At 47.5% G+C, this 23,854-nt stretch overlaps 4 protein-coding genes across 4 annotated transcripts; all 4 read left to right on the top strand.

Annotated features, from left to right (window-relative positions):
* Window positions 1-11,891: 11,891 nt before the first annotated feature.
* Window positions 11,892-12,245, top strand: N7496_005510 (uncharacterized protein; the record flags this gene model as incomplete). The annotated part of the gene is made up of 1 exon (XM_056698439.1): window positions 11,892-12,245. One exon carries the CDS (start codon window positions 11,892-11,894, stop codon window positions 12,243-12,245), a length of 354 nt encoding a protein of 117 aa, XP_056556964.1.
* A 2,427-nt stretch (window positions 12,246-14,672) lies between these two features.
* Window positions 14,673-18,381, top strand: N7496_005509 (WD40 repeat domain-containing protein; the record flags this gene model as incomplete). The annotated part of the gene is made up of 2 exons (XM_056698438.1): window positions 14,673-16,133; window positions 16,180-18,381. The coding sequence occupies 2 exons, from the start codon at window positions 14,673-14,675 to the stop codon at window positions 18,379-18,381; spliced, it is 3,663 nt and encodes a 1,220-aa protein (XP_056556963.1).
* A 1,434-nt stretch (window positions 18,382-19,815) lies between these two features.
* Window positions 19,816-19,995, top strand: N7496_005508 (uncharacterized protein; the record flags this gene model as incomplete). Its single annotated transcript, XM_056698437.1, has 1 exon — window positions 19,816-19,995. The coding sequence occupies one exon, from the start codon at window positions 19,816-19,818 to the stop codon at window positions 19,993-19,995; it is 180 nt and encodes a 59-aa protein (XP_056556962.1).
* Window positions 19,996-22,012: 2,017 nt separating this feature from the next.
* N7496_005507 (alpha/beta hydrolase) lies at window positions 22,013-23,468 on the top strand (the record flags this gene model as incomplete). The annotated part of the gene is made up of 4 exons (XM_056698436.1): window positions 22,013-22,207; window positions 22,264-22,402; window positions 22,462-22,570; window positions 22,637-23,468. 4 exons carry the CDS (start codon window positions 22,013-22,015, stop codon window positions 23,466-23,468), a joined length of 1,275 nt encoding a protein of 424 aa, XP_056556961.1.
* Between the last annotated feature and the right edge of the window lie 386 nt (window positions 23,469-23,854).

Here is a 23,854-nt window from a genome sequence, read left to right as displayed (position 1 = left end):
GGAGAAATGAACCCATGACGCTGAAGAGACCTAGCTCGGGGGAAGCAGGAACTCATGAGAACCCTCACGAAGGAGAACTTAAGGGGAGTTTTCGGCCAGGAGGCAGGCCCAACAAACGAACAAGCGACATCAGAGACATCGCCACCACGGAACAACGACCAGACATGACAGACGAGGAACTAAGTGAATATGTTCTCGTCCAAGACGACGCAACGACCCTCTGTGCAACAGGATCACCAGAGGAAGAGCACAAGATTCCTGAGGAATACATGGAATTCCAGGATGTGTTTACGCCACCACCAGACGGTGAGCTACCAGAGCATGGTCCGTTTGACCATGAGATCAAGATCAAGGACGGCCAAGAACCAAAGTTCATGCCGATTTACCCACTGTCGCAGAAGGAGTCAGCGACACTGAAGGAATATATTGAGGACAACCTCAAGAAGGGGAACATTCAACACTCGAAATCGTCAGCAGGATACCCAATCCTGTTTGTACCCAAGAAGGGAGGAGAACTCAGAATGTGCGTTGACTACCGACAACTCAACGACATTACCCTCAAGGACCGGCATCCACTACCGTTAATCAACGAAATCCAAGACATCATTCAGGGAGCGAAATACTTCAGCAAATACGACATTACCAACGCCTACAACCGACTTAGGATCAAGGAAGGGGACGAATGGAAAACGGCATTCAGGACCAAATTCGGACACTTCGAATACAAGGTCATGCCATTCGGACTCACCAACGCACCAGCATCGTTTCAACGATTCATCTTTCACGTTTTGAACGGATACCTCGACAAGTTCGTCATCGCGTACCTTGATGACATCCTCGTATTCTCGAAAACCGAGGAAGAACACATCCAGCACAACAAGATGGTGCTACAACGGTTAAGGGAGGCAAAGGTCACGCTCAAGCTCAAGAAATGTGAATTCCACGTCCGGAACACCAGTTTTCTCGGATACACCATTAGTCCCGACGGATTAGGGATGGAAGAAGACAAGGTCAGAAGCATCCTCGAATGGCCAACACCAACGTGCGTCAAAGACGTACAGAGCTTTCTTGGACTTGCCAACTACTATCGGAAATTGATACCGCAGTACTCGAAGTATGCGGCCGGACTCTACCGATTCACCAAAAAGGGAATACCGTTCAAATGGGACGACGAGGCGGAAAAGTCGTTCACCGCACTCAAAGGAATGTACAACAAACCAGCCGGACAGGCAATTGTTGCGACATTCAACTACGACTCACCGATCATCATCGAAACCGACGCATCAGACTTCGCGCTCGGAGCACAACTCATGCAACCAGGAAAGGACGGCAAGCTCAGACCTGTCGCTTTCTGGTCCCGCAAGATGATCCCAGCAGAGCTCAACTACGATGTCCACGACAAGGAACTACTGGCTATAGTGTCGGCATTCCAAACATGGAGGGCATACTTGGAAGGAGCAAAACATACTGTGACGGTCAGGACGGACCACCACAACTTGACATACTTCACCACAACAAAGAAACTCACTCGACGACAAGCCAGATACGCAGAAACACTGGCCGAATACGATTTCAAGATCGTACACTGCAAGGGGACTGAGAACGCAGTAGCGGACGCGCTAAGTCGACGACCGGACTACGAACTTGGAACCAAGGAGGCAGTACCCGCGATCCTAACCACGGATCAGGAAGGAAACATCGTTTACAACCATCAAACACTCGCAGCAACCAGCGAATTGCAAAACGACGAATGGATCGACAGGATTCGAGAAGCAACCACCAATGACGAATCCATACAGAAGATCCTAGGCAACAGCACTGCACTAACCAGGGACGGCTTAGTCTACATCCACAGTCTAGTGTACGTTCCTGGGAACCTTCAAAACGAAATCATCAAATTGCACCACGACGAAACAACACAAGGACACCACGGAATTGAGAAGACCATCGAGAAAATTACACGAAATTATTACATCCCAGCGTTACACAGAAAAGTCAAAAAGTACATTCAACAATGCGATTCATGTCAACGGAACAAATCATCGCGACACGCACCATACGGAGAACTGAAATTGGCGGAAACACCGAAACAACCATGGGAATGGATTACCATGGACTTCATCACGAAGCTACCCATTTCGGAGGGTAACGACATGATTATGGTAGTCGTCGACCGACTAACCAAATATGCATACATGATACCGACAACGGAAACCATCGATGCACGACAGATGGCCAACCTACTACTCAGATATGTATTCACCAATCATGGAACACCGAGCAAGATTACCTCGGATAGGGACAAGCTGTTCACATCCAACATGTGGCAGTCACTGGCGGATCAACTTGGCATCGAGCATAGACTCTCTACCGCGTACCATCCGCAAACCAATGGACAAACGGAACGGGTCAACCAGACCTTAGAACAATACCTTCGACACTACGTGAACTTCCAGCAAGACGACTGGGCAGGATTACTACCAATGGCGCAGTTCGCATACAACAATGCAATGCATGCAACCACGAAAGAAACGCCTTTCTTCGCAAATTATGGGCTTAATCCCACTATTATCGGAGAACCAATCGGAAAACAACCACTCGCGGAGTCATCTCGACTATTGGCGACTGGCTTGAAACAGCTTCATCTACAACTGTCAAGGGACATCGAGTTTCTCAACATGCGCATGAAATTCTACTACGACCAATCGCGCCAGGAGGCGCCGGACTTTCAAAGGGGGAGAAAGTTTACCTCTTGCGACGCAACATTCGCACCAGACGACCCAGCGCGAAACTCGACCACCTCAAATTGGGACCATTTGAAATCGCGGAAAAAATAGGACCGCTCAATTATCGTCTAAAGCTACCTAACGGCATGCGACGCATCCATGCAACCTTTCATGTCTCATTATTGGAAAAAGCACCCAAAAACGCCGAAATCGCTACCAATGTGGAAGTAGAAGAAGAAACAGAAAACGAATATGAGGTCGAACAAATCCTGAACATGAACAAGGTCAGCGGAAAGCCTCACTACCTGGTGAAATGGAAAGGATACGATACAACGGAGAACACTTGGGAACCTATCGAGAACCTGATGGGCTGCCACCGGCTGGTTCGGCAGTTCCACCAACGCCACCCACGGAGAGGCCCAGGTCGCCCCAGAAAGACGGCGACATCGGATTCATCTCCAGCATCTGGGTCAGAGTAGGATTCTCTGACGTGGCGGCAAGAGCGCGAGCATCCTCGGCATCGGCGAGACGATCCAGCTCCGCAAGATCCTCAGCACTGAGAGGATCCTCAGCATCCAACTGCTCCATTATCTCGGCATCGTGACTCAACATCCGATCATTACGAGTTCGCAAGAATTGTCGTTGCTTGCGGAGACGAATAATTTTCATCATTATTTCCATCTGTTGTTGCTCGGCTTGAGCGAGCTCATCATCAACTTTCTTCTGTTCACGAAGCACCTTCTGCCATTCGGACTCGCTGTGGAACTTCTTCGCACATTTGCGACCGCGACGGGTGCATTCGGCACAATTACGGTGCTTCGAGTCCATCACACAATCAACACCACGGGAAAGACAATGTTCGCAAGGCGACTCGGAAACGGACCCGTTGGTCAGAATGGACTGGTATTGGATGAGCCTATTTTGTTTGCGAGTCTTGTTATCAACAGGCATGTTGCAAGGGGGACATGGCCGATGGGGAAATCAGAAAAAGAAGAAAAACATGCACTTACCTGAGGGGGAGAGGCCAACGTTTAAATCCTTTGAGGACAAAGGACAAGGAAGGAGGGGATGATGTTACGGACCTCAAGAGGCGCGGGGGCCGCAGTTATTTGAGGACAACGGAGGGCCAATCATCCCACGGACGCTAAGGATTAGCGTTGTCACGTGCGTTTCGGTATACTTGGGCGAGCCCCGGCAGGGCCCCAAGGCAGACACTCTGGGCGGAAGCCAGAAACGGCCTACGGCTAACCGTCACAACCAATACCCGCTTACTCCATGAGACGGTTAGCGCGACGCAGGAAACGGCCACCATTTTACCAACACCCAGATTACACCACAAGTGCAAGGACCCGGTAAAACCACACGTGACGCCAAGGATATACTCCCAGCGTGACTCCAAGGAGTAGGCGATGGGGTATACGGTGACTCCAGATCTACTCCCAGGGAGTAGGTCGGGAGTAGGAAGGGCTAGATATATAAGGACACTCATTTCGCATCATGTATTTAGTTCTTCGCGATCAATCATTCAAGTTACTAGGACAGCACCTTTCCTACATTGTTACTCGGTTACTACCTTTAGTACTTTGCACTTCACAGTTCACCTTCAAGACAACCCAACCTACAAGTAGGGGATTCACTCAGTGGTAACACTTAGTGATTGACTTACTTGGCGCGCACTTCTGGCACGTTCTGCAAGATACTCAACAGGATCCATCCCGCAGTAAGGCCTCGCGAGGCAACGGTACGATTGAGAGATACTCTTGGAATCCGCAGTTGGAATTAGGCAAGCATAACCCGTGAACATTCTAACTCACAGTGACCGGTCGGCAACGCGTAACACAGTGTGACTGTTTCGAATCGTTATCGCGGGGTCACTGGCTGACCGCTGGTTAGCCACCGCCTTGGCAGAATCCTCGGCCCGCGGTTGCCTGAGGCTCCAATATCAATATGGAGATAGCCTCATCGAATATCATAACAGCTTAGATATAAGTAAGAAGACTTGGATTACTTAACCTAAAGAGAGACTAGAAGAATAAGAACTGTAATAAATATCTCCTTAGGTTATTATCATAATTCCATTCGATATAGGAAATAGGTTATTAACCTTCTTTAGTATCTACCTAGAGGATATCGAAGAGTATATCCTATATTATATATATATAGGCCTAGTTAATGTAAAATAGAGTTACGGAAATAAAGGTGGCAAGGGGATCCCAAAACTTATAAGTTTCACCTTATGCTATTCCTTACTCGTTAGTCTACATGGTGAGGGAGAACCATACATCCATCCATTGTTCATTTGACATGCTGAATAAGGTAATAGATATAAGTCTCTAAATCTTCACGAGCTTAGAAGCACGTGAGTTCTAAAGTCTCAAAGGGTCGACCACGAAGTAGATGAAACTCCATATGTTTCACGACAATAACAGCTAGCCGAGAGCGGGACTATGAATTTTAATTTGAACGAACGCTTTGGAATTACGACGCTCAGTAGATTAGAGTAAATTAGAGCGATAGGCGCGAGAACATAAACGAAAACTTATTTCATCCAGAGGAAATTAGGATCATGTGATGATGTGGGATGATGTGGGATGATGTGGAATGATGTCACCATTAATCCAGTGCCATGGATGACCGACCGGCAGAGAGGCCCGGCCACCAATGAAGAGTCTTTCACTGAATTCACTGCTAGCACTAAAGATTTCCTGGGGGGGGTTGGCAGAAACAAGTAACGTGTCATTTAATCAGAGTACTCCAATATAGATATGTGTAACTAGAGAGTGACTGAATATCGACATAAAGGACCCAAGATCTCCGGCGAAGCAGGTAAGACAGGGCACGTCACGATATGTGAATTTTCAACGACGACGGTCCGGTTTTGTGTTCATAGAATGGCAGCTCACGTTCTGTAACCGAAACCCCACGGAACACTGGAAATAAATCTTCAACATGCTCTGAAAAAGCGCCAATTTCCGACCGATCTGCACATTCACGGTGAGAGTCGGTAACAAATTCCCATTCGTTCTCATCGTTATCATCATCGTGCTCGGTAATGAAGGCAGGCGTCAGGCTCTCTAGCATGTTGGAATGTCCAACTAGGATACGAAGATCACAGTCTCTCATAGAGAGAACTCTCTCGAGCTTGCACGCACATTTGCAGTATAGTTCGTCTTGACCAGCGCCCATGTCATTGACAAGACATTCTCCGGACCTTGCACTATAAGCCGTTAAATTACAGTCCCATATCCCGTCTATTTGGAGTAGGTAGGTACCTTGTTATTCAATAGGGGAATGGTGAACGTGGCCGAGAAGGATGTGCCTCCTGTAACATAGGCAATGGCTCGGGTAGTTCTGCAATAGTGATTTCATGTTATATTTGTAGTGACTCATTCATATATATAGCTTGCCCTCCATGTATGGTCACGCTATGCATGAGCTGAGCTGGTGAGTATATTGTGAAAGATGTTGTGGCAACATTGGTTAAGAAGTGGGCCAGAACCCTCTAGATGGTCGGGCCACATACTCCCCTGGACACTCAAAATTAAGGGTCGCACAACCATGGTTAATCCACATCAGGGTGCTGTGCTCATTGGAGGTAATTTGGCAATCTGTCCATGTGAACTAGATTGAGGAGCGGAGGAGTGTAACAGAGTCTACAGTAGGCGGAGGGTAACTACCGCGCGTAGCAACAAGGATATTAGCCATTACAATAGCTGGCCTAGGGGCTCCTCCACGCGTGTCCATGGATATAACTACTTGAAAAGCGAATCCTTTTCTATTGGGTCAGTTTATGGCCATTTAAGCGTCTGTTACCACGTAAATTTCGGCCTTTACCACGTTAGCGCGCGCATATAGTGTGGTGTAGGGTATTTCGTATAGCTTCGCTGCTGCGGAGATATTTGATTCAGCCATTATTTATATCAGAAAGGGCGATAAGACCTACCCTCTTGAATGGCTGGTTTCTGTCGAGTTTCAGAGCGAATTGGTGGCATGGTAGGTGGTTGAATTAGGAAGGGTAGTAGGAATGCACAAATTTAGATGGGGGATTGGTATAGCGACCCCCCCCCCCCCCACCCTGTCATATTGTGACCCCTCTCCCTGCCTGAATCTTTAGGCTTTCAGGCATCAAGGCTACGATTTTTTTTTCTGCCAAAAGTTCTGCCAGTACTCCCTCTCCGCCTAAATTCTGCCACCCTTTCTGCCACCCTTTCTGCCCACCATCACCCTGCCACTTTGGTCTCTACAGTCTACCTTTCTGGTTTACATAGTAAATCCACTATGTAATCTACCGTTAAATGCTCGTTTTTGACAGAGAACATTATATTCATACAAATCTAATTAGTACTACAATCAGTAGTATAAGCAGTCCTAGTTGCCTTACTGCGTAGGCCTGGTGGACCTGGCAGATCTCCTGGTTGCCCGGGTGATGGTGGATTCTTCATCCTCTGCAGAATCCTCTGCCAGAACCTCCGAATCCTCCGCATCTTCCGAATCCTCTCGCGAAGGGCTACTACGCCCACCACGCCTACGCGAAGAAAGAAAGATTGGTGGTGGTTGCGGAGGACTTGGTGGTGGTGGTGGATCTTGGGGGTGGGCGGTGAGGGCGGTGAGGGCGGTGAGGAAGATGGTGAGATAGTGGTAGAAAGCGGTGAGGGCGGTGAGAGCGGGAGCGTGGAAGAATATTATTCCGTGAGCAAACAAGACAAATGTTTGCCTTGGTGCCTGAAAACCTAAGAATTCAGGCAGGGGGGAGTCACCATATGACAGGGGGGTCGCTATACCAATCCCCTTTAGATAGGGTCCGCTCAGGCGGGCATTTCGACCCTCCATCTCCAAGCCCTACCACAAGTAGCTCTATTTCAACCGGTGCAGGTTTGTAGGGGATGAGCACCGACCTAAACTCAGTGAACTACGCGATTGTATTATGGTTCTGCATCTCATGATAATCATTTGTCTCTATCGACATGGGCGAAAAAGTGAAGATACTTCGAGAGAGTTCGGGACACGTTTTATCAACCGATTTAGCAACAATAGCCTTCATTGCCACTACGTGGTTTGCAAAGGCCACCGTCTCAACAAACTCAGTAATACTTGTGCACTTAAAATTCAGCTCTACCCTCTCAATTTCAAGAATTCTCCAGAGCTTTACGTTAACTGTGACGACATGGGCTATCTACCAAACTTCTGAAGTACTTGCCTGGTCCCTTGCAACGAGAACAGGAGGTGTCAACCCCCTTACCATGTTAAGTATTGCTCCTACAACTGGATTCGTGGGGTTGTGGAGAATTTTCACTGGCCGTGAGCCATCATACAAAGTTCGATGTTTGGTAAGCGCAAGGTGAGTTGATATTGTCAAGTAAAATGTGCATCGTCTAGTCAAAAATTAATTCTGAATATCCTCTCAATATCTAGAATACTCCTCTCATCCACGATGTGGGTCAGTGGTATTGTTCTTTTCCATAAGCGAGCATATCCCGCTTAGGATTTGGCCAAAGCTGATATCCTAGATGCAAAAAAGTCAAGACATCGGTTGGGATAGTCTATAAGCTGATTTCCTTTCAGTCCGTTCAAGCTAGTGTTGGTTCCTTCAATGGTTCTGCTGTAGCGGCATTAAGTAACAATACAAGCCACCATGTTCCACATTCCGCCTTGGCATATTCTTATGACTTGGTCACTAACCGTGCATACGCGGCTACTGCCCCGCCCCTGTCCTGCTTTGACCGTTGTGATTCGTACATCTTTCCTGGGACGCCGGCATCAATGAATACGTCTATGGATTGTCCCGATAGTTCTCGGGTCACTATTTATGATGCCCCTACGATCCAGATGGAATTCAAAAGAGGCTGGGCACCACATTATCGGCTTCAATCTTCAGACTGCCGGATGTATGGGGAGAGGCTTAGCCATACGCTGAAATCGAGTCATCTGGGTGTTTGGGTTTGCTTAGCAAAAAGTAACGCTTCGAATGAGTCAGTTATTGCAAGTATGAGCTTTTCTCCCAAAGGCACTTCCATTATATACTGATACTTCAAGAAGGTATTACGCGCTGCGATTTAGGCAATCTGAATGGAAAATACGTTTTCTCTAATCCAAGCCAGCTTTATACTGTGGGTACGACTCAGTGTTTACACTAGTAGCCAACTCTTCCAGCGTGAAAGGAAATGAAACTGATGGTGTCATCGACACCTACGCGGAGGAAGCAGAAAAGAAGGGGGATCTGAATCAATGTCTACCTAGACTATGATGAAGATGATCTAGAGAAGAAGAAGGAAAAGAAGAAGAGAAAGACCTAAATAGGTCTACAAGACAAAGAACAGCGTCGGTCCTGGAAAGAACCATCAAACCTGCAGAGCAATCTATGCAGGTGTAAACGGGAGGACGCATGACCAAACGACCGAGTAGTCGAGGTCAACAGGGTCGAGTCATCAGAAACCATCATCTCGGTCTCTAGCCTCGCAAACTACACAACAGAATCTGTCGGCATCGATGTGCTGTTCACGGGGTTTGATTGGCTACTCAATTTTACCGCTGCTGGCCTACCAAACATCACCTCACTTAATTAGATGTACTGGGATGCTTAGCCTCTAAGCACCACTGACTGGGCTATTAAAGCTAACGAGGCATTAAAGAGCATGTCCGCATTTTTGATAGTGGGGTTCAGCGAGAATGGTATAGTGAATCCAAGCCTTAATAATTTTCCACCCAAATTCCACACGAAAGCCTCACTGGATACAACTTCCTTCAAGATAACTGTTAACAATGCAACATTTATAAGTTATTTGTTCTTGGAAGGTGTTGCCCTTGTAATCTTGTGGGGAGTCCATGTTTGGCGGGTTTGGGGGAGCTTCACAACGGGAAAGCTTTCTTCATTTCCTGCGATGGACTATGCCTTCAAAGTCACCGGGGACTATTCCCCTACGATCACGGGAGATATAGGGTGGCCACAGCCTGCTGAACGAACACAACTCCAATATTATGAAGACGAGGAATTGATAACGCACTTCTTGAAACTGATGGCTTATCGGATACATATGTGGACAGCAACCCGGACCAACAGCCAACATGAGCCAGTGAAGCAAAATGTCCTAGGGCAGCAATGGTGTCATGCAAATTGGAGCTGAGTAGGGGCCGTTTGTTTGTTCTCTTGAGTGATGAACGACTGGCAGACAGAGGACTGAATGGCTTGGTGGTGATTGCGTTGATCTCCGCTATTTGAGAGACGTCTCCATTAATAAGGCTTGCTTTGTTATGGTTTCGGCTCCAGCATCATTGGTCAAGTGGTAGAATTCGTCGTGTGTCTTTTATTTAAAGAGAGGACAAGTAGAATGGGTCAAGTGCCTGACCAGAAATCCACGTGGGGCCTAGTAATCTGTCCTGTAGTCATCTATCAATGGCACTGAGGTCAAAAAGTCCACGAGGTTCTACTTTTCTAACGATATACAGAGCCAAAGCCGTGGATCTAAAGGTTGATCTCGGAGGGAAGCTTAGGATCGAGCGTTCCTTTCAGTAATGACAGCAAACGGCAGGTTAAATTCGCGTTCAAATGATATTATGACTCAAATAGAAGATATGTGACGTACTCCACGGCGAAGCGGGTTACACGGTCGATACTCACCTAAGGAACACCATATTATATACCATATTTCATTCGTCTATATTCTAACCACTGGATGTTTATTTCTTTTATTACTTCAGTATATGCATTTCTAAGTACGGTAGTAGCATATCTAGATTAAGCCATTAAATTGTTGTCAAAGCGAGCTGAATTAGTATAGACTAGTATACATATGACCGAATGAGAACTACCGGAATCATCAGAAGAAAGATTGATTGATTGAAGATCAGAGTATTCATGTGACAATACAAATGTCGAAATGCTACCCGCATATTACATACAAACACATCGGAAACCTGAGCTGGATATGGATCAATCCCATGTCACTGTAATTAACCTCTCCACTTTTCCACGACAACTGTTATCTCGATATTTTACCATAAAATGCAGCGTAATTTGAGCGTCGAGATAGGTGACTCTCTCAGCCGTGAATTACGTTAGGAGAGAATGTAAGTAAAATAGATCTTGGGTTGAACATCCGTGATTGACCGTCAATATATGCCCTCCCTCAGGAAGATGTTCGGGAGGTGGGGTACCGAGGTGTCCGATCTACAGCATGTATCTAGTTTACAAGAGAATCCAGTGGTGTTTCTGCCAGCTGAGCCCCCGCTAATCAAAGACTGAAGGTACTGGGCGGTAAGGCTGCTTCAGGAAGGCGGTAGCAGAGGGGTATCAACCCTTTTCTGTTTTAGTAATGTAAGCTGACTTGACTCTGTCTGGTTTATATCGGCCCGACAGATACTCACTGCGTGTTTGAACATCGAAAAGCTGGAAGCCAAAGTAATGAACAATAGGTTGGACTTCGCCAGTGCATAACTCGCTTAAAGATTATTGATTAAGGAGCACGAGATTCGAATGAGATAGATGACATATTCAATTACCACATATCTGTACATTGACTGAATCTAGACTCGGAAGAAATTCCCCAAGTGCAGGATCTTTATCTTTATCTCTGTCATGTTAAGAGTGATGAAGTGTAAGGGTCACACACAGGTGCCAAATCTAGGCACTCGAATTGTGCAGCGACCAGACCGATAGTGGCCAGATCCCACGAATGATGCGAAAAGAAAACGCTAATTAGGAAGCACGTGATTGCAACTACCAAAATAACGGTAAGAACCATCTTTAATAAACCTTAATACCTGATAAGGTTTACATGACGCATGATCTAATATCCAATTATTAGAGTGACGATATCATGATCATGAAGCTGCCAATAGGAGGCTCCATACTTCATGCTATCGGATGAAATGGACTCACCTAGATCTATTATGTGCATACTAATGAGGTCCACCAGCAGCCCGAGATTGTATACAAGTGTGTATGGATCTAGAGAAATTTTAGTTATAAAAGGCCTGATTCACCCGAGCTAGTTCCTCAGGAATCGGAGCTTGAATCGATCCTATTCATCTAGTTCTTTATAATTCTTCATCTTAACCTTTATTCAACAACCTCGGTGCCTATCTACCCTCGAGTCAATTCCTCTCCACCAACCTTTTAACCACAAACACCACCTTATGCTTCCCCCAGAGCTTGACAAGGCTCTCAACATGAAGATTTTCGCTACCATTACCTTGATCTCCATTCCTCTAGGCATCCTAGCCCAGCCTTCTAGCAATGCAGCATCAATTACAAAAGACTTCATCTGCTTTGGTTTTGTTCCCACGCTGAATGGTGGTATTGGCCCAGGCCTCTCCACTGAAAATGGCCATTCTGTCGTCACCTCATCAGGGAACACCAAATTAATTTGCAATTTCGATGTCCCCGATGATCTGGAACCTACTACGGCCACTCATGCCTCGGGCTTCCATTGTAACACCTTTTTGGGGCAGACTACTGATAGTACTATGGTTGCCAATCCTGGTGGAAAGGCTGTGCTGACATGTGAAATCAAGCATGCGTGAATTATTTTAATTTCTGGGATGTATGTAAGTGGAAACAGATGGGCTCAAGGGATGTGAAAAAATTTTAGTCTCCTCTTATCGGTTGCTCTCATTCTACATTTCGTGGAAAGAGGGGGGTAACCTATAGATTACCTACGTTACCTAGGTTACATAAACCTTAGCCCGGGCGTCCTATCCTCTCTTAATTTTCATAAGAAGACAATATATAAATCAAGACTATAAGGAGTAGGTTTCGAACCCCTTAAGAAACAGTCTTATTACAATCTGACCTGGTGCTTTCAACCTTACCTGACCAACACGTGTTCTACCCTACAAGTAGTTATCCTTACACCCGTATATCTCTCGAAGCCTTGTTATTGAGAGCGCGGTCTTTCTAGAGCATAATCTCCTCCGAAAAGATGGCCTTATACCTATAAGGGATTAATATCTTCAATATTGAGAAATTCATGACCGAGACCTTATCTTAATCCGTTTAGGATCGACTTTTAGCGGCCCTAGCACTGGATACTCTTCATAAAGAGGAGATAGGGTCGATTTCTCTGGAGATAATATCTTTTCCTACTCTATTAATTTTGGTAGCTCAAAATTAGTAAAGAGATCATGTCTTCCAACAGGGATAGACTTTATAAGATAATTGTGAAGTCGCTATATCCTAGACAATAGGAGAATATGAAAGAGATTATCTAGCGACATTGTAGTAATAGGCTTATAGGGTAAATGAAGATTAGTAAATAGTGGTCCTTTATGGTCGATCTGTAGTTCTTCTTGTAGGTAAGAAATTTTCCATAGTTTTATAAGTCAAAGGTTGTTGTTAGAGTGTGGGTGGTGGCTAGAAGATCTATAGGCACGACGTTCCATGGAAGAAGATAGAATCCCTCCATGTTGTGATCACTGAAAGTTGTCTGACCGCTCTCTCTATATAGATTAAGGCTAACAGACTCATCGTTGTTAAAGCACTCTTAACCTCTCGTAGGAGTAGTAGAGGAATTGAGCGAGCTTGAGGCAGCTTGAGGCGCTAATTGACTAAAGAGAGAAGTTAGGGAGCTAGAAAGCAATCACGAATTATGCAAATTTGAATTGAGAAGTATCCCCCGGGCTGAAGAAAGCAAGCTGCAAATAGCAAACGTACTCTCTTGTGGATATCTCTTATTCAGGTCCTTCTCAATACATTCAAACGATAGTCCAGTATCTATAACTGGCCGGATGGTGTAGTTGGTTATCACGTATCGTTAACACCGATAAGGTCCTGGGATCGAACCCCAGTCTGGTCATTTGTTTTTTCGTCTTTTTCCTTCATGATCCAATGAAAAAAAAGTGTATTTTCTGCAATCCCAAAATGAAACCTGGTGGGTTTTATTCCCCATACAAAGAGGGGCAATTTATAATGAATCCGAGAAGTGGTTATCGCATATCCTCCCGACCCTGTGGAGGTTTCGCACCGCCTTGCTGGCCTACCCCTCCCTCCTGGTACTGAAACACCTTCAACATTTCCTCGCTTCATAGCTAACGAATCATAGAAAAAGACTTAATGTTCTATATCACCTCTCTGTATTGTATCTCGCCCAGAAAGCCCGGGTTCTTCGGGCTCCAGGGTTGAGAAATGTGTATGGCGGGTTTATCGCCAAGACAGGACTAACAGAATCAAGTGCAAGAGGCTATAGGTTGATTTCCGAAGAAACAGGTTCCAATACTCAACAATGAAATCCTGTCTTCGTCCGACCGAACTCGGCCTCTTCACTCGATCCAAGGGTCAGCTGATATCTACATAAGCGGTTTGGGTGCAGCCGCCCTGGCCTGGTATTGGAGCGATCGACGCCCATCTCGTATCAACTTCGGGCCGTGAGCCTCACAAGGCTGCCTGGTATCCTTGCGGCACAGTACACTCCCCCCTTTAATATGAGCGCGCAGCCGACGATATTCTTCTCGCACGCGATAAACACGACAATCACAAAAGAAAAAAAATGTCTGGCAAGCATGACCATGAGGCTGGCGAGGCGGCCAAGTTGCTCAACCCACATTCTACCACAGCTACACGTGCCTTGAGACCCAGAGAAGTTAAATGGGAGGTTAAAACTGACTGCTTAAGAGCGATGGAAAGCACTTGGCTATCTCACATTATGGCCGCGCCACGTTTGCTCTTGGAGCCCGGGAACTACGAGAGGGGGAACGTACCAGAGGCTCTTCAGGATCGTGCTTACCGGTCGTGACGTATGGCCAGAAGAACCAGGACAGGAAGGGAAGAACGGGAGGAAGATTGCTCTTTGGGTTTCTACCGTCTTTCAGGCTCAGAGTGAGGCGCTTGATCAATGGAGGGAGCAGTGTCGACGTCAGCGTCAGCAGCAGCAACTGCAGGATCCGCCAGATAGCGATGAGCGGACTACAGAGAAATGGAGAAATGAACAGCTTGAAATTGAGATTCAAAAAGCCATGGACAGCATTCTGGATCAGCAGCGGGGAGATCAGGGGCTGCGAAAATATGTGACGGCGGTGGGAGAGTATGCGGAAGACAACTTTAGTCGCAGAGACAAGGAATTCGCTCTGAAACTCATCGTCCGTCGGATCATTCAGCGAGGACACGGCACTTCGACATCTCGCCGCCGCTGCACTCAGTGGTGGAGGGTATTGAGAGAGGCTCTTAAATTGGCGAATACGGAGTCCCTGCCCCCCTCTCACCCGTTCTTCTACTGCTTCCCCAGGTACATCCTGTCTGGGATCTTAACGGCGTGCCAGCTGGCTGCGGTGCAAATGAGCTGCCCGGACTATTTGGCAATTTTTCTAGGCTCCCATTTAAACCTGGTCTTTCAGAAGGCTATCCTTTTCGTCAGTCTCGGTCTCGGGTTCACCAGCCTTGATCATCTCCTGACCTTGAACATTACCCCGTGGAGGTCCCAGAGACGGTGCAAGGAGCTTTATAACGCATTGCAATCGCTGCCTGCTGAAGATATACTTGCCCTCAAGAGCTCTTCACAATGCTCTAACTGGCAACTCAAGATGGAACAGCTTAGGTACCGATGGGGACTAGTTCTCCCTTGGTGGCAGTACTATCCCACCCGATGGCTGCCCCCGGTGCTAGACCAAGATTCGACTGCTGCCACCTATGATACTATTAGTGCCCTTCAACAAGAGGACAGCGAGCATCCCCCTACCTATGAAGCAGCTATAGCCATTTCCGTCACCTCTCCGCCACCGGCCTACAGCAGACAACTTTCGATGCCACAAGGTGATCTGATGGGTTGGAATGATCAAGCCGAAGCCAATATGACAGGTCTTGGGAGATTGAGTCAAAATCTCAGTTTACAGCCCAACCCCAAGGAAAGGTTGCTGCTTCTTGAGCACCAGGAAATCATCGGTGCAATTTTGGTGCTTGAGAGCCCTCTATCGGTTACTTCACTTTCTAAGCTTCTTGGCTTCAGCGAAGAAACAATAGTCCGGAGAATTAGGTCACTACGGCCGGTTCTCGCTATACCCAGCGATCTGACTGAGCCGGTGCAGCTTTGTGATCGATCATTTCGAGACTATCTTCTCGATCCAGCTACTCGTCATGAGCCCCCTTTATGGGTGGATAAGAAACAGGCCCACCGGAATTTGGCTGCAAGATGTCTCAACATCGGTGATAGTCTGAAAAGCAATATGTGCGGACTGAGCGACAATACAGAACGCGCGCGCATTGATCGGTGGAAAATCGACCACGATTTCTCTCAAGAAATGCAGTACGCTTGTCGATATTGGGCTCGTCATCTAATACAAGGCAATGAATCTATCTCGGAAATGGCCAATGCGCTTTTCTTTCTTAAGAAGCACTTCCTGCACTGGATGGAAGCAATGAGCATTCTAGGCCTCGCCTTTGAAGTTGCGAAAATTATTACCCTACTGCAGTCGGTATTACATGTAAGTATCTATGAAGTGTCTTTGTTACTAAAGCTAATCTGTATAGGTTGACAGGGGGAATGACATATCAAGGTTTTTGCACGATGCAAAGCGGTTTGTTCTCAAGTACGGACAAATAGCAGATGATTTCCCCCTTCAAATTTATACCTCGTGTATCTTCTTTGCACCTGAAATGTCGATAGTTCGCAAGCAATTCCAAGGAGAGCTTCCAAACTGGATACGCAGGCTTTCAAATACCCCAAGAGATTGGAGCGCAGAGCTGCAGGCCCTTGAAGGCCATTCCGATATAGTTACGTCGTTGGCCTTCTCGCCCGACGGCCAGTTACTGGCATCCGGTTCACGAGATCATCTCCAACCTTCTGATCGGGCCTTCCTGGTTTGGGACACGTCCACGGGTGCCTTGCAACCACAGAGATTTGAGAGTCACTCAAATAGGCTTTGTTCGGTAGCTTTTTCGCCCGGTGGTCAGCTCCTGGCTTCGGTGTGTGACAAAACTGTTCAGCTCTGGGATGTGGCGACGAGGGCACTGCAGCGGACCCTAAAGGGCCATCAAAATTCGGTGAACGCATTATCATTCTCGCCTGATGGCCGGCTCCTCGCATCTGGATCAGGCGAGCGATTCGAGAAGATTGATAACTCGGTTCGGCTCTGGGATACGGCTACTGGCGCCCTGAGGCAGACTCTCCGGAACTATGAAGGTCCAGTCAACTCGTTGGCCTTCTCACCCGATGGCCTGCTCCTAGCGGTTGCCTCTACTTGTACCATCCAGCTCTTGGACGCGGCTACGGGTAACTTGCGGCGGACTCTCGAAGGGGGTAGAACTTTTGTGGAGTCGGTAGCCTTTTCACCCAACGGTCGATTACTAGCTTCCGGCTCCAACGGTTTACGCGGCCTTCCCGATGAGCCCCTGAAGCTTTGGGACGTGGCCACAGGGACTCTGCACCGAGTCATTGATTGCGATTCAGGGACTGTTTACTCGGTGGCCTTTTCACCCGATGGTCGATTACTAGCGTCCGCCCATACTGATCAGACCGTCCGGCTTTGGGCCGTTACTACGGGAACCCTGAAGAAGACTTTCAAGGGTCATATAGGTTCGGTCGCATCAGTGGCCTTCTCACCTGATGGTGGATTGCTGGCGTCCGCATCTTACGATAAGACCGTCCGGCTGTGGGATGTGGCCGTAAGCGACGTACAGCCGACGCTCGAGGGCCGTCCAAAACCAGTACAATCTGTTATATTCTCGCCTAACGGCCAGCTACTATTGTCTAAGACTAACTGCGGGACTGTCTGTCTCTGGGATGCGGCCACGGGTGCCCTAAAGTATACTCTCAAGAGCCGTTCAAATGTCATCCGGACGGTGATATTCTCTCCCGATGGTCAGCTCCTATCGACAGGGTCGGCAGGGTCATCTGGAACAGTCCAGATCTGGGATACAGCCACAGGAGCCCTCCGGCGTGAGTTTGATGGTTTAGGATCAGACGGGTCTTCACGAGACGTATACTCGGTCGCGTTTTCACCTAGCAGCCGTTTTCTTGCCTCCGGCTGTATTGGGAATATCCTGATCTGGGATACAATGAAAGGCAATCTGCAGCAGACTCTCACCGGTCATACATGGTCGGTAGAGTCGGTAGTTTTTTCACCTGACGGTCAGCTCCTAGCGTCCGGTTCTTACGATAAGACAATCCGGCTTTGGAACCCGTTCACAGGTGTCCTGCAGCACACCTTTCGGGAAAACTTTACTGCGCTGGATTCATTGACCTTCTCACCTGATGGTCGAGTCTTGGTGTTTGCCTCGTCCAATAGCGGGGTTATGCTATGGAATACCCTCACAGGCACATTTCTGCACAGCCTTGATGGCCACGCGGTAGCCTTCTCCCCTAACGGAGAGATTATAGCGTCCGCTTTCAATGGTGACATGCTGGGACTCTGGGATGTGGCCACGGGAATTCTGCAAAAGAGCTTACAGGTCAACGGAAGGGTTACAGACCTGGAATTCTCTGCAGATGGTTCATACCTCTGTACTAATCTGGGATATGTTGAAATCGGATTGTCGCCAGAAAGTCTCCCCTTGAGTAGGAGGCCAATGACGAATATATTCCTGGCGGAAGACCGGTGGCTCAACTCACACAGTGGCAAGGCACTATGGCTACCTCCTGAATCTCGGCCCTCCTGTTCGGCAGTCAAAGACAATATTCTTGCATTGGGACATGCATCAGGACAAGTTTCTATTTTCAAAATTGGCGACTGATTGACAATTTTGCGATTTTCATTTACAGATTAGGCGGAGACCCTTCGATGTGGTAATATGTTAACGAATGAGCGTACTTGTTAGGATTGGTGGGAAGGTTCATCTCGGGGACGTAGAACATGAATAGCAAAAGATATTTAATGATACTCAGATTCGTTGTGGCACATGGGCCTTTTCAGAAGCAGAATATGTGTACTAGGTTGGGAGGTTGCCGAGTTGCATAAAGGAGAAATGAATGCAATCGTCCGTGATTCCAATGCAATTAAGGGTATTTGGGCAATTAAGGGTATTTGGGTGCTTCGGGAGAAGTCAGAAGATACTATTTTCACGGTCAAAACATGACCTGGCGAACTCATCTCGATTTAATGTTGTCTCCGTGATATCTACATTACATCATTTAAGCTTGTGTGAGTGGAGCCTTTAGAACTTGCTCTGGAAGGCGAGAATTCGAGCAGGCAATTCCCATCATACCAAATGCAATTATACAAAACAAATACACTCGAATTGTATCATCACAGGATAACCATTCATGGTATACTTGCGAAGTCTCTGTTGTGGTCGCGAGTACGAGGGAAAATTGCATAGCTTGAACAACCCACTTGAGCAATTATCTGAGAGAGTACTGTAATCACGGCTCCTACACCGATTCTCCCGATATTCTCTCCATCATCAACCGATATGGGATAGATAGTGAGAACATCCGCAACCAAGCACCCTCACACACCACTCGCGGTGGCAATCAAATCATCTTCCAATAAAGACGCTCTATCGACTCATTCCTACCCCTCTGCAGAAATTACGTACACGCCCACAGAAGATACTAGCCTGGACTTCTAATTCGTGCAGTCAAGACACGTTTGAAGACGAATGTAGACATATGATTGCGATCAATCTAACCATGACTTGGGTGCGCAGTTCTGTAACCCCCCACTCTCCTCCGACAGAGCCAGTTGGATGATTCGACCTGCTGCAAGGTCTTGGCTGCTCTCAGCTCATTGCCCCGTCAGGGAGCCCGACTGTATATCTGAGCGTGGCTCAGGATAGTGAAGGATCCGACAGCTGAGACTTGTCCTTCACCTGACGGCGTAGGAACGTGGACACCTAGGCTGATGCAGAAGTGAATCTCGGATGCGTCACTTTAGCTCGGCGGCAAGCCGATCTTTAACTAAAATAAGCATAGAAGGCGTACTCTAAGTGGGGTTACTAGTGCGGTTAGATCCCACAGCTGCAGATATTCAGCTATCATGTCGAAAGCCTTCTTTCTGCCCCTCAGCGGGTGAACATGTCTATTGATCACGGCTACCGTCGTCGACATAAATACCAGTTCCTACTCCCTCCGACTACTTCCCTTTCGTCTTAACAGCAAATCACTTACACAAATCGATTTCCTTTATTTTATTCTTACCCCTAGCTATCAATCTCTCGCAAGCAGCCATGAGCGCACAGGCTCCCACCGAAGTCCCGATCGACACCAGCCTATGGGCCTATGCTACCAAGGTGGACGGGCTGCATGCCAGCAACCCGGGAATGGAGGCGATGTTTCAGCAAGCAAAAGCGACCTTTACCGCCGCCTCCGAGAAACTCACAGCGGAGCACACCAAGGCCGTCAAGTAAAACGAGATAGACAAGCAGAGCCATAAAGTAGGCCAAGATACAAGTTTCGCGAACTGGGCCAATGACAATGTCAGTTGTCCCTTCATCGCACCGTGCTGTAGCCGAACGCCCATTGGAGACAGATTCATTGCTGACATGCTGGGTAGGGCCTGGAATACTTCGAGGCCCTCCAGGAATTCGAATCCGCAGTTGGCCTTCTGCGAAGTGCCGCAAACCAGGCATACGGTGATCAGTACAGGCACCACACAGAGTCGGCCAGAAGGAAGTCCTTCTTCACAGCCCAGCAGGAGAATCTTTACTTTCCTTTCTTAGTATGGCTTACGAGCTCAAATCTGTGCATGTGTTCGGTCTCAATTGAGGGAGATTCGCATAGCGATAGCTCAGGAGCGTCTCGGACTTGGTGGATGGCCAGGCTGGGACTGTAGGCATGATATGGGATACCATTTCTATATAATGGTTTTCAGTAGAAATCGACCGAGCTGTCCTGACACAGGTACCTCCTATGAACTTGCATAAGTTTCGGTGATCCGGGTTAGTCGCAAAAGTGCCTCGCTAGCCGGGCACGCGTGCGAGATAGGGAGAAAGAAAGAGCACAAAGGGTGAAAAAATCATGAAATGTTAATGCAGCGATAAAGGGGTATGTATAGAAACATGTACTAGGACGAGAGGTTAGCTAGCGGTGCTAAACCCGAATAGGCACGCTTCTGAATCAGGCTACAATCTATGTACCTACAATCTACGTACGCACACTAAGCCGTAGTACTTGATTTTCTCGCTTGATATAATTTACAACACGGAAATTGACAGTTGCACTGGGAATTGTGTTAGGTGATAAGATTAAGGAATAGTTAACGCTAAATATTTGATATTGCGGACTATGTAGTGTATCGAGATTGCTTCCTCCAAAGCACGGAACTCAGTATTATTTACACAAAAGTTTCTGCTTTCTGTCTGGATGGGGTCGCCCAGGATGATCGTCCGTCGGTATTATTGTAGGAGGCTTTCGTCCTTTAGCAATGCACAATTGTACACAACACCGGAAACAGAGGTTGTCTCATTTTGTTCACATTTCTATCCCGTGTAGTGATTGGAAGTTTAGGCCGCTTAGATTCATGGCTTCCAGAATCGTTCGTTCCGACTACTTGGGTACCTAGTGCGTAGCTAATACGCCACAAACAGCAAGCGTCAAATAGTAAGGAGCCACATTCGGTTCGGCGGGTTCGGAGCATGCTAGTGTGGGTCCGGCAAGTCGATAGGTGTTTGGTAGCCTGCCAGAAAGGCTTGAATTAGGGCTCGGCTCAATGATACGGATAAGGCTCACGGCTGCGATCTTATCCTGGCTCTGTTTTGTTTACTTTCTTTTCTCCGAATGACTTTTGCCTTTTATTAGTGGCCATGCCAAATTGTGGTTGATGCCATGTCGGCGCTACAGCTGTTGTGGCTGGCTAGGAGTAAAGTTTAGACCAACGAACGGCAAGCTCCGGAAGTGTTTGCGCCCAAGCTTGTACCGCGTGGCTTATCGGTAAAAGATTTCTGACAGGGAGCCCACACGCTAGTTATCTGGACCTATTTGACGAATGCGATGAAATATGAATTGCCGAACGCCTTGACATCTCAGCCACTCGGCTACTATGTTTTGTATAGTATTTTTTTTCTCCATCTTTGAATCAAGACTAGAGACAGCATGACATCGCTTCGGGGTCGCCGACAAGAAAACTGAAACTGGGAGCATGCCCGACTTTACAAGAATTCGGAGCCAAACAACCGACGTAGCAGGAAGCGATAATGAAAAAAAACCGGTGGGGATTTTCTCAGCTCTCCACATCGGCGGGGCCACCTCTACTGTACGGTTGATCGTAGTTCGTCTAGCGTGTAGATAGACGGTCTGTCCCTGCCTCGACCCGCCGAGCTAAGGATACGCAGGTCCCGTACATATATGATGACAGCCCCGGACTCGGATTGACCGGCACTGGGACTAGGTTCTTACAGTTTATCTCTCTGTGGCACTGCATTTACTATGGCATCGTCATCACCATTTCTCATCACCGAGCATGTGATTGACTCGCAGCATGTCCGAGAATATCCCCGGGCAACGAGAACGGGCGACGATGCTCTGAAGCTAGTTGTCAAGCAATACACCCCAAAATCGAATCCTGATCCCCAGCCAGGTGACCTGACCATCATCGGAGCCCATGGAAGTGGATTTCCCAAGGTGAGTAGTCCTCATATTTCAATTTGGTACAACGGCTACTCACACAAAGAGAAAAGGAACTCTACGAACCGATCTGGGAAGGGGTCTTGTCGCAACTAAATGACAAGGGAATACGCGTCCGGTCAATTTGGATAGCAGATATTGCAAACCAAGCAGCAAGCGGGGTCTTGAACGGGGATTTCCTGGGAAACGACCGTTAGTATTCATCCGTCTTCGCCAAATGAGTGTTCTAGTTAACTAAGTAAGGTAACTAGCATCGTGGTTTGATCATGCCCGCGACCTCCTTTACATGATCAACCATTTCAAGAGGGACATGCCGCGCCCGATTGTTGGGGTTGGACATAGTCTTGGGGCAGGCCAACTGTAAGTCACAGTACTGTCCGAGTATCAAATCAAAAGAAAACGACCGGCTAACAATATTTCGTCCAGGGTACTTCTTTCAATGCTGCACCCACGCTTGCTAACCTCTCTGGTGCTCATTGAACCGGTCATCGAGAAGGACATGTATACCGGAAAGGGCCCAATCTTCGTCAAACTCTCTCTAGACAAGAAAGATACATGGGAATCCCGTGAAAAGGCGGCCTCTAATTTCAAGAAGCAGTTCAAAACCTGGGATCCCAGGGTACTCGAGCGCTGGCTGCAATACGGTCTGCGCAGCCTTCCCGACTCGGATGCCGTCACTCTCACAACCTCCCGCGATCAAGAGGTGATGTACTACCTGCGTCCTAACTTTGACAATCGGAAACGATTGGGCTCGAAAAATGATCCTGCTACCCTGAGCGAACACGATCCTTGCTTTCACGCCGACATTATAGGTCCCGCCCACGCCACATATCCCTTCTATCGCTACGAGCCGATTTTGATGTGGAACTTGTTACGACACGTCCGCCCGTCCGTGCTTTATCTCTTTGGCGATCGCAGCCCTGTCTCAACACCGGATCTTCGCGAAGAAAAGTTGACACGGACAGGGACGGGCATTGGGGGCAGTGGTGGCTGGAAGAATAATCGGGTGAAGGAGATTACAATCCCCAAGACGGGGCATCAACTGCCCTTTGAGAACGTGTCTCGTGTTTGCGAGGAGACTGCGGGCTGGCTCAAGCAAGAGGTCAGTCGGTGGTCTGAGGATGAAGCGCGCATTCTTGAAGGCTGTTTGGACGACACGCCGGAAGCACGAGCTTCGGTCCCTAAGGGCTGGCAGGAGCACCTTAATGCCTGTCTGTCCAAACCGACCGCGAAGCCTAAGTCGCAGTCAAAATTATAATAGTCCCCAGTCTTGTATAATATAGTAATATAGGGATGCCATTGTACGCACCATCTTCGCCCTGGTAAAAGATATCGTGGATCACGAATATCTGCCCTTTTGCGCAAGGCGATATTTTTTGTTGTAAATAGTCAATACGTCTACCTCTTTCAATTCTGATGGATCCTTTATTATAGCGCTAGAAGTATACTCCCCTACGAGGATAACGGCTAGAAGGTTTTGATCGAAAAACATTTGATACATGAGCTACCGAGAAACACAATTCACAAAATATTAGAAAGGAGCCGGTACATCAGAGGAAGTTGATATTTATCTAGTATTTAGTCCGATTCTATATCCATACTTGAAATACTAGTGTAATCCACTGTTAGTAATCACTAACAGCT

The sequence above is a fragment of the Penicillium cataractarum genome, assembly GCF_028827025.1.
Source record: "Penicillium cataractarum strain IBT 29864 chromosome Unknown utg000004l, whole genome shotgun sequence".
NCBI lineage: Eukaryota > Fungi > Ascomycota > Eurotiomycetes > Eurotiales > Aspergillaceae > Penicillium > Penicillium cataractarum.
This window is presented reverse-complemented; position numbering and strand designations above follow the sequence as displayed.